General features: G+C 32.8%; 2 protein-coding genes across 2 annotated transcripts; both read right to left on the reverse strand.

Moving 5' to 3' along the window:
- Positions 1-319: 319 nt before the first annotated feature.
- On the reverse strand, positions 320-2,681 carry LOC123921078 (protein LYK5-like). The gene has a single exon (XM_045973472.1). It carries the CDS (start codon positions 2,659-2,661, stop codon positions 499-501), a length of 2,163 nt encoding a protein of 720 aa, XP_045829428.1. The 5' UTR covers positions 2,662-2,681; the 3' UTR covers positions 320-498.
- Positions 2,682-6,010: 3,329 nt separating this feature from the next.
- LOC123881863 lies at positions 6,011-10,368 on the reverse strand. The gene is made up of 9 exons (XM_045930612.1): positions 10,120-10,368; positions 8,539-8,766; positions 8,326-8,447; positions 7,900-7,960; positions 7,522-7,662; positions 7,273-7,380; positions 6,889-7,117; positions 6,550-6,798; positions 6,011-6,368 (listed from the first exon to the last, which is right to left on the reverse strand). The coding sequence occupies exons 1-9, from the start codon at positions 10,285-10,287 to the stop codon at positions 6,286-6,288; spliced, it is 1,389 nt and encodes a 462-aa protein (XP_045786568.1). The 5' UTR covers positions 10,288-10,368; the 3' UTR covers positions 6,011-6,285.
- Between the last annotated feature and the right edge of the window lie 1,427 nt (positions 10,369-11,795).

The raw sequence follows: 11,795 nt of genomic DNA on the forward strand, positions 1-11,795 counted from the left end.
TTCCTTCCATTCTATCTCTAAATCATGCGCCACGCGCCAGTTCCTTTGCGCCGCGTGCAGGAACATATTAGTCCACTAAAAAGACTACTAATATCACATAACTAGGCTTAGAATAACATCTAATGATGTGAAGTCATCAACAAGCAGCAGAAGATTAGTGAGAATCTGAATTTGTTACAATTAATTAACAAATGAAACTATCATTTATAAACCACTTGGACTATGTTTAGATAGAGTCAAACTATTTTCATAATAAGCCGTAAGCTGTCTTCATCGGCTATAACTATTTTAGAGAGTTTATGAAAATAAATTATAAACATTATATGTAATATGATGTTTTCATAAACTGTCTCAAGAGTACATATGATAACTTGATAATTCAATCCAAACATGTCTTTATTTCCTGTCAAAAGATGCTAGCATAAAACTCTACATATATAAATATCATTAAATTTGATCAAAAAAAAAAAAAAAATCATTAAATAAACTCTAAAACACTTATACATTGGCACTAAAATATTTACTATCAGAAACATGACTACCAGATCTAGACCGTTCAAATTCATCAGAAGGATCCCAATCCAATGTAGAAGATTGAATCTTAGACAAAACCATAAAAACCTCAGAAACATTAGGTCTTAAATTAAGATCTTTAGCAACACATCTTTTAGCAATCTCAGCCATTGAATAAGCAAGTTCCAAAGGATATTCATCTCTCAAATTTGGATCCATAAAACCTCTAAGTTTCTCTCTAACATTTTCCCCTTCAAAAACTTGCTCAAAACTTGAAGACAAAAGTTTATCATCATTAACAACTTCTCTACCAGAAAGAAGCTCAAGAATCACAACACCAAATGCAAAAACATCCATTTTTGGAGTAATTAAACCATTCTCAATATACTCAGGTGCCATATAACCTTGTGTTCCTATTACATGTCTTGTTAATTGAAACCCTTCTTCTTCTTCACCTTCATTCTCCATAACTCTTGCTAAACCAAAATTTGAAACTTTACCTCTAAAATTTCTATCTAAAAGAACATTACCACTTTTCAAATTCTTGTGAACATGTGGTGGATTAGCATAATTATGAAGATAATTAAGTGCATCAGCTACATCATGAGCAATTTGAACTCTATGAAACCAACTCAAAAACATAGAATTAGATTTCACTTTCTCAATGTGAAGCCAATCATTAAGAGATTTATTCTCAGCAAATTCATAAACAAGATAAGTGTTACCTTTGTAGACACAAAAACCAGATAATCTTATAATATTAGCATGATTAATTCTCTTCAAAATGTTTATCTCAGATGAAACATCACCTTTAAGAATCTTAACAGCAGCATCATCACCTTTAAAAGAAGCTCTATAAACAGAACCTTTAATCTTATTCTCTTCACTGAAAAAATTTGTAGCATTTTGCAATTCTTCATATTTATACTTAGTCAACGAATCAACCGCATATCGAATCCCCTCAGAAGAAAGGGACCAAGATTGAGTATTTGTTGTTGTGGAATTAAAATCTGAAATCTTTTTCGTATCAGAATCTGAAAATTTCTTAACCGTCGACGGTGGTAGCTCCGGTTGCTTTCGTCGCCGGAAACAGAGGAAAAACAGAGCAAGACCTACCAGAATCAAAACGACAACTCCAACCGCGACACCGACGATGACCCATTTCTTGGAAGAGGATGAACCACCGGAATCCGGTAGCTCCACCGTCTCCGGCGGTGAAGCTTGTTTTATGATTTTTTTCGGTGGTTCATTTTTGAGAGGGATTAAAAGTGGTGTGAAGTAGTAAATTATGGAAGTTGAAGAAAGTTCATTAGCTTCATAAACACTTTGTAGATCAGCTCCAAAAATATCAGCAATGGAAGAAACTGATTCACCTTCAGAAACCAAATATGTGAGAAGATACTTGAATCCTTCATCACTCTGTTTTTTCGTGGGACAAGCACATCTCAAAGGAACCGTAATCTTGTCACCAGGATTGAGATCTCGAACAGCATGAGAAGGATTCTGAGCAATAAGAGCTTGACAAGTTGTTAAAGCTTGGTAAGTAATATTAGCGACGGTGAAATATGTTTCACCGAGGGTTTTCAAAGTGTAGGTAGTGTTATGTTGATAGTAGTTTTTGTTACCTGAACAAGAACAGTTAACAGGAACGGTTGTGATTGTGTCTAAGGGGAATGATTGGACGGTGGGGATGTTGTTGGATTGTGAGATGAGGGAAGGTGTTGTGTTGAGGAGATTTGAAATGGAAGAGGGTGTGTTGTAATTTGGTGTTGATTTGAATGTGAGATATGATTGACATGAATTGATGCTGTTGCAAATGTTGCCTAAGGTTGAAGTGTATGTGTTATCACAATCTAGTTGTCTGTTGTTTACGTATTCTTGTTGGGAATTTGTTTTTGGGATTAAGGTGAAGGAAATTGTTGTGAGGAGGATTATGATTAGTGTTGTTAAGGTTGGATTTGAATATGATGACATGTTGAGATTGTTTTTGATATGGTTTGGTTTGGGTTCATAGGTTGAGTTGAGGTTTAATATTGGTTCATTTATTGATGTTGTTTTCTGGGTTTTGTTTTGTGTGTGGAATTCAAAGAACGCGTATTTGTTGATACCTTTGTGTTGTGTGTTAAATGGTCTTGTACCTAACATCATCTTTGGTAGTGTGCAGTCGGACAATAGTGATTACAGTGCGGTGGATTGATTATATATAAACCGTTAGATTAATATTGGATGGTCTAAAATTTAAGTTTGAATATTCTATTTATAAATAATTAAAATTTGAATATAAAATCTGGACTGTTTGATTTTGATCGGACGACCCAGATGCATTGACTGCATGCTATTAGACTCATTGAATCCAAAACCGTAGTTTATGCGTATGGGATGAGATGGGAATGTAATTATGGAAGGCGAGTAGGTCAAACACGTTGAGTTTCTTCTTCCTTGGTGGCAAGTTGCACATCAAATATCAAAATTGACTTTTACTTTGGTTGAACTTGAACCAAATTTTGGATCAAGTTTTAGTGCAGTCCCTATCCTCTACTTGGACCGGTATTAACAGAAGTAAAAGCAGCACAAAATTTAACGTTACTTTAAATCTCAATAGTTGATTTTAGATTGGACAATTCAGACTACATAATACTCCCTCCGGTCCTTTTTATAAAGAACACTTTGAAAAAATCACACAGACCAAGAAAACACATTTAACATAATTATTTTCATTTAATACTCTTATAAATTTAAATTTATTCCATGTTTACCTTTATTTAATTACTATTTATTCAACTAACTTACTTATTTTTAAATTCTCTTTCATAATAAATAAGGGCATAAGTGAAATTGAACATTTAGAACATTTGAAAATTGGTCAAAGTTTCTTATAAAAAGTACCAAATTTTTTTCCCAAAGTGTTCCTTATAATAAGGACCGGAGGGAGTATTAATAATAAACAATCTCAAATATCCACTATAGTTCAAACAGTTATGAAGAGTAACAGCGTGACATAGTCATTACTGCGTGTATGTAATCCAAATCTCTCTAGTTGTACCTCAGTCACCCACATTTGTAAAAATATAATAGATAACTAATAAGCTAATTTATATCGAATATATTTTATTTTTTTTGGTTTATAATGAGTAAGAATCGAACCCATGACCTATAACATACTACCCAAATCACCACTAGACCTAACGAATATTAAACACTATAAACAATAATAAAAAAGTTAGAAAGACCAATTATGGACACTATAATTTTAATGACCTACTTAGTAATTTATGTGTTTTGTATATGTGAGTGGGTCATTTACTCACTCCAAGCTCCATTCATGACTTAGTAGTTATTAATCTACATTTTTTTTTTTTACTAATAACTAGTATTCTTCATGATAAATGAAATTATTGAATTGTTGTAGCTTGACTTTTCATGGAATAGATAAAGGATACATCCCACTCAATTGAGGGGAACGTCACACACAAGATAAAAAATGTTGCTTGTTGTGCATGTGATTATATTAGTGTACTACCATCTACGTTTCATAACTTGTTTTTCTTTTTTTATCTGTGTGGGAAAATGAAAGCTACGTACAAACATAAAATACAACATTTGAATTGGAGTATATCAACTACAATTTGGAGTATATAAACTACAAATAAATTATTTAAAAACAGGATGGGAGATCAAATTGACAATCCAGTTCAACCTTACAACCTCACAGATAAACCAGATCACTAGTAAATTAACATAAAATAAGAGTATCAATTAAACCACGCCATATAAATATTTGAAAAGATATTTAGAAACTAATCTAGAAAAGTGACACTATGACGTGAACCAATTGTGCTTCAATGTCGTTCAATCTAATTTTATTTCAGTTTTTGTCAAGTAGTCTAGTATCCAAAAATTTTTCTCTTAAAATAAACAAATGGAATATTCGGAGTTCGAACGTCAATCCCTGCATATACAATGCAATGTCCATATCAACTAGTTAAGCTCACCGGGACAATTTTTTAAAACATTTTTTTTTTTAAATAAACATTGATGTAAAGTAACTAACTGCTCATTTTCTAACAGATTTTAAAGACAGGACAGAACAAAAACGCTAAGAAAATATATAGTATTTTATATATTTCAACTTTTCATACACAATTATTTTACATTTAAATTAATTGTGTATCGTTTCTTCATTGACCACAATAAAATATCAAGTGGAAAATGACACCCTGGTTTTGATGTCACAAGCATATCCCATGCAGCACAGTTGCCTTTCTGGAAAGAAAAATGAAATTAAAACTTTTCAATTATTTTACTGAGTTTAGGGGTTGACGGACCCGGATTACCTGTGGTTCTCATAGTTTCCCACAATAACAAATGTCAACCGTTTAATAAGATTGGACGGTTCCAATTACTTACACAATTTCACACAATAAAACAATTTAGACCGCCGATTTGAAATCGGACAGTCCAGATCTATTATAGCAGGGTGATGTAACACGTGAAATTTGTTCTCAGTGGTTGACTATATCTAGGGTTGGCAACGGGCGCCCATGAGTGCGGGTTTGACACTTACCAAACTCACACCCGAAATCATCACCCAAACCCAAACCCAAAGACTGTTTGGGTGACAAAACAACACCCACGCCCACACCCATTGGGTTCGGGTTTTTTCCACCCAAACCCAAACCCGCAGCACATTTGAAAATAATTTGCAAATTTAAGAAATTAAATTCCAACCTAGACTTTGAATTAAATTACAACTAAAATTAAGGTCTTCCAAGGAAATTCAAACATAGACTTTCAAGAAATTACAACATAGATTTTCAAGAAATTAAATTACAACTAAAATTTAAGGTCATCCAAGGAAATTGAGGGAGACTATGAGGGTAATTAGGTAATTATAAAATATTTCGGGTGGGTGTATGGGTTTCGGGTGTGGGTTTGACTGATACCAAACCCACACCCATATTTTCGGGTGTCACCCGAACCCAAACCCGAACCCAGTCAAATCAGGTTTCGCCCGTTGACTTGGGTTTGGGTTCGGGTGGGTCTCTCGGGTTTGGGTTTTTTTGTCATCCCTAACTATATCCACCATAATGATATTTTTAAGTGGCCAATTTAGTAAATTACTACCGTCTTCCATTAGAGGTATCCTCAAACCATTTACAAAATTTTCTGTTTTTTTTTTTATGTTTTGATGAGTTCAAAGATCACATCAATTTTATAATTTAATCCTTCTAAAATTCTTCCTCCGGTCTTGTACATAAGCAAAAATTCTTTTTTCAGGTTCATTGAATAACTGATATATCTAGTCAGTTATTCAATGAACCTGAAGAAAAAAACAAAAACTTTGCTTATATGAGACTAGAGGGAGTATTCAACAAAAGTTTTTTACTCGTAAGATTAAAAATTAATCAAATGAAGCAACCACCAAAAGCTACTAATTCTATAACCTAGCTTTACATGCATGATGCACCATATTAAACAGTTCAAGTATTAAACAAAATAACCAAGCAAAATGAAAAATCTACTTCAAAATGTGTGTTTGGTTTTGCATTAGGGTACTAGTATAATAAACAGTGTTTAAAAATTTCAAATTAGACTTTTTCAAAAAAAAAAATTCAAATTAGAAACCAAACACACTAAATATACATACTAGTGAAAACATTAGAATAATACTCTATATATCTTATTGGCCTATAACCACTATTAAGCTTAAATCTACAAAGGAGAAGATATTACACATGCTCCCTTTTGCTGATTTGTATTTATCTAAGTGTGTCACTCGTGCTTTCGTTTGCATCCTCCAAGTCGAAAAATTGAGACAGATGCATAAACAAGTCCTATCAATGCAAGGACCAACACTGCATCAATAAAAAATAAGAAATGACTAAAATATCCCACGAAACCAAATTATAGCATAAATTAGTGAATCGACAGAAAGAGTTTAACCGAAAGAATTCAAGTTCAATCGTCTAAGCAAGTAAGCATGAAAACTTCCTTCTTGAAAAAAATTTAGCAAATTAGAATTTGGAAGTGACTTACTGCCTATCGTGAAATAAAAGAAAATCGCCAGGCGATATCTTTTAATCCACGGCAGACTAACTTCAAGAGTGCAATGCCTCTGATTATCTCCTTTTACTCCGTCACGAGTCTCTGAATTTGATGGATGTAATTCCAATAATGGAATATTGACACCTGTAACGGCGACCCCATTCTTGTCTCGGACGTCGAATTTCACACTCACTGGATGAGAGTCCCAATCTATCTCAATGGTTCCAAAGTTTGGCTGGCCTAACAAAGTCCAACATTTGAAACTTCAAAACATGGAAATTGGAATCCAATGTAAGTACTCTTACCCAAAAATGAGGAGGTAAAATTTACCATATACACAAGATGTGTATTTGCAATTTGGTCCCCTAACTCTCATAGTAGACGGCGTTAACCATGCCACAAATCTCACTAGAGAATGTAAGAAATGCGGAAGAACCTCCTCAACAGATTGAGTAAGCCCGCTTGAGGTAATATCAAATAGTGGATAGTCCGTAGCACAGTCGTATCTTGTAATTTCGCCAAAGTGAACATCTCCGCTTATAAATAAAACTCCACCTCTCTGTAAAGAAAGGACTAACAAGATGTAAAATAAATACTGATTCACAATATTACGTCAAAAAAATAAAGCATGTCATTCACTTTAACAACAAACGCTAACACATAGAAAACAAAATGTAGAAAACGAAAGCACTGCAAGTTATTATTATTTATTACCTTACTATCTGCTATTAATTTGAAAAGGCGATCTCTTTCCTTTGGAAAACGACCCCATGATTCCATAGAGAACATCGGTTGAACAGCTGCTGATAGATTTGATATAACCTGAAATACAGCCAAAAGGCTCAAAGCTGGAATATATGCATATGTCAAAGTATACATTATGTTTGATACGCAACAAAATTTACAGACAGATTAATCTCAGCGACCTAAGTGATTGTAACAATTGATAACTAATTACCATACTTGAATAGAAGATCCAATTACTGTAAGGGCTGTTGGTGGACCATTTAGCTCGCTCTCCAACCATGACCATTGTGAATTCCCCAAAATGGTTCCATCACTTCCTATAGGATCTCTGTGGTATCTGGTATCTAAGAGAACAACCTAAGTTGGTTTCCCAAATCCACAAAAAAAATCTGATATTAGTACAATATAAGATGCATGCTTAAAAGTTTAAACATGATTTGAAAGAAACTTTGCAGCTTCATTATAGAAGAAAACAAAGTGAAAAGTCACAACATTTTAGAATGATGTAGGGGCTATTAGCCTACCACAAGACAATAACCATGACAAGATTTTATGAATTGAATGGAGAAAATGGTGTTTTTACTCGGTCAATACCTTGACATCTTTGCCCATGGGACCATATGTATACGAGGTATAGACACCAGCTTGTTTCCTCCTGAAATAAGAAGCTACAATAAGAGCATGTTTGAATTGACTTATCTTATCAACTGACATAATTGCTTGTGAGACTGTTTAGAAGAGTTTATGGAAACAACTTATGATATGTCTATAAACTGTTTTCAGCTTTTTCCATAAACTCTCCAAAATAGCTTATACATAAGCGCTTATATGATAAGCGCTTATATGATAAGCGCTTATCCTATAGGCACTTAATTAAGTTGTTTATCCAAACAGGGAGTACTAAATCTACATCTGTTGGCTATTAAAATCTATTAATGGATGAATATATGATAGACATGTAGAACTGTCTTCATCTCATACCACATGCAGCGTAACATTGTAAAACAATTAATATCCTACCTTGGGCTATCTTCTGGTTCATCCAAGAAGTCAAGAAGTAACTTTTGGTTGGTCCTTTTTCCATGAAATTCTTTTCCTGCATCGTTTAATCCATAGTCATGATCATCCCATGTACCAATAACCTATAACATTCCAATGTAAAAGTTAGGCTAAAGAAGATAAATAAAGACAGTCACCACAAAAACAACTATAAAAATGCTTAAAATGGAACACCTCAGCACTCTCTTTAACCCGAGCATAGCCAGGATTTGACTTAGCCTTCTGGTATTTAGCCTCCATTTCCTGCTCAGAGGCAGGAAGGAATCGCGGAACATTCTTCCATGGCCCAATTGTCCTTTCCCGTCCAAATATTTTAAAAGGACGTTTGTTGTCTCCGTAAATGTTATCTCCCAGCAATATAAATATTTGGGGATTGAAGTCTAACACTGCATCCCATATAGGCTGGCATAGATACACAAGACACAACATACACATATATTAACAAGGTGACACGAAAAAGGTTAAATACACCACGCAATTATAGCAATTAAAAGGCTATAGTAGTATTGTCAATCCTGAATCATGAAAAATAGCAGTTTGTTCAAATTCCGCTATGCAACAGTGCTATTGCGCTGCTATAACTGCTATTAGACAACACTTTGTACTAAATGCTAACAGTGTATCGCAGAACAATAGTGATTTGTTCATGTTCTGCTATGCTATAGCACCGATATAGCCGCTATTTAACAACACTGCCTATATAGTAACTAATATTGATCTTGCATTGGAGAGGAAGTTGTTAAGTGTAAAGCAGTAAAGAAGAGACCAATATAACATTACAAACAGAAAATGTAACATTGTTGCTAAGAAAAGCTTAGCTCCACTCATTTAACCGGTACCTATAGTTCTGTGATTTTTTTATTTTAGTTGATTAAGAAATAAAATCGTAAAATATGTACATTATGTGTGTCGAAAATGAGATCACACTACTTGTATTTATAATGGTGGTACAATAAATACATTGAATAACAATGAATAAGCACTAACCTACGAAGTTATATAATACTAGGAATACTAACAATTCATGTAAAAAAAAAAAAAAAAAACAATACTAACAATCAATCTAAGAAGTTGCTACACTTAAGGAATATCTGCAGGTTCTTAATTCTAACACACCTCTTCAAGCCAGATCATACATGTCATAAATTAAACAGAAGAGAGATACTAATGTCCTAGACCATACAGTAAAATTTACTACCAAGTACTAAAATGTAAAAATAAATCAATGTCAGGTCTTATCTCAACATGAACAATTTCAAGTGGCATAATAAGTGTCCATTGTATCACACATTAGGAATTTAATTTATTTTCTAAATAATTTTGGTTACATTTTTAGTTAAAAATAAAACAGTTTCACATGTGTTGCGTCCTTGTGAGCATAACTAAGTTGGTAGGGACATTGTTATATGTAGCGTTTGTAGTTCGAATCCCGGACACGGACGGTCCATTTATTCACCTTTAAGCCTGAAATTCTAGGCATTAGGATTAAGGCTATTTGACAAAAAAAAAAAATTGAGACATAACATTTTTACTGTATTATTGATTATTTTTTCCCCTTAGGTTGATTATAAACAACAATTATTAACTACCTAAAAAAAACAACAACAATTATCATTATTAGGATTGTAAACTGTTGGTACGAGAATTGGGACATCATGGTACAAAGACATGAAAAACGAGAAAACAAGATACATGACAAAACAGAACAGAAAAAAGTACAATACAAAAAAAAAAGAAACAGAAGAAAATTGAAACCTGAGGAGCACTTTGGTTGGAACATGATCCAAAGGCAATTCTAGAGACAAGATGTTCGCGCTTATTGTGAGTGTCGGAAGCGGTTATGGTGGTTGAAACGGTTAGTATTCCGATAAAAAGGAGAAAACACCGCCATAGCCACCGCCGATGACATTGATCGACACCCATTTGGCCAAAAATAATACTAATGGCTTTGAGTACAATTCTTTCTGAGAGATCAGAAAAAAAGGACCTTTCTTTTTTATCAGAATTTGTGACCCACAATAAAAAGTGTTAACAAATAAAATAGGAAAATTTATTTTTAATTACTGTAGCACTATCTTTTAATATAAAAAACATTATTTTGAATATAATTTTTTTGAAAAATTTAAATTATTAACATTGTTTTTACTGTACATTTTAAAATTTCTAATGTTCTGTTACATTAGGTAATTAAGTTGATAGATAAATGAGAATTTTTTTGAAAGAAATATTTTTTCTATCATTAAAAAATTATAATAATAAATATTGTTTATTAAAACCGTAAAAATATAATTTATTTTTTTTTAATTTGAATTCCTCATAGTCAATATTGATTTTTTTTTAAGAAAAAATGTAAAAATATTATAAATAAATAAGTTTCCTCGACTCGAATACCACAATTCGCATGTTAACCCGCAAATGTGTAATACCGCAAAAATTGAAAACAGTTCGCATTCTAGAATGCGAACTAGTTTACCATATAATTTTTTTTTATTTCTTTCATTTTATAAGGCGGTAATATTGACGGTGGTTCTGCAAGTGCACAGAATCGCTATCAAGTAATAAAGTGATAAGTTATTGTAAGATCCCGCAGTTTCGAGGACGAAACTATTTTAGGAGGGTAGAATGTAAGACCCCGATATTTTACACGGATTTTATTTTGGAACATTTTATCGTTGTCGAAATTAAAATATTATATTTTATAATTTATTGGGTTAGAATATTATTTTATAATATGGTCTAATGTATTTGTTTTAATTAGAAGGAAAAATAAATTACATGTATCGATAGTAAAAAAATAATATGTGGAGCATATATAATGGGTTAAGGATTTACTAGTAAGTAGTATATTTAGCTAACAAAAACTAAGAATCAATCCCTATATCTGTACTCCAACGTGAAGATAGAAACCACACAAACATATTACTTCTTGTTTAATTTTTAATATTAAAAATTGATATAGTATAGGTACACGGCTGAAGAAAATAAGATTTTATGTTTTGAAAATAAATTGTAACTTCTTTTCCCCTATTTACATGATCACAATACCACTTTCCACTATGTAGTATAATACCATTTATTTAGGAAAAAGTTAGTGGGAGGATTATCACCTATTTAAGTAACCATCGGTTCTCTCTCCCTTGTATTATTCTTTCCCTTATTGGTTCTATTACGCTTAGAAAATAGAGAGAAAATTTAGAGACGGTGAAACTATAAAATTAGAGACTTAATGGCGAAAGGAGGACGAACGGAAGGTCAACTAAGAATTAGCAAATAGGTTTTGTCACCAAGTGTGAGCTTATAGTGGAGCATGTGTTGATTAGGAGTTGCTGCTATTAAGGTTAGAGGGTCCTCCGTTGCTTGTTTATTTTAATTATACATATGCTTATGTGATCTTTATGGTGTGCGTAAATGATATATGAATTCTTGTGATG

Source organism: Trifolium pratense, linkage group LG4 (assembly GCF_020283565.1).
Source record: "Trifolium pratense cultivar HEN17-A07 linkage group LG4, ARS_RC_1.1, whole genome shotgun sequence".
In the NCBI taxonomy this organism is placed as follows: Eukaryota; Viridiplantae; Streptophyta; class Magnoliopsida; order Fabales; family Fabaceae; genus Trifolium; species Trifolium pratense.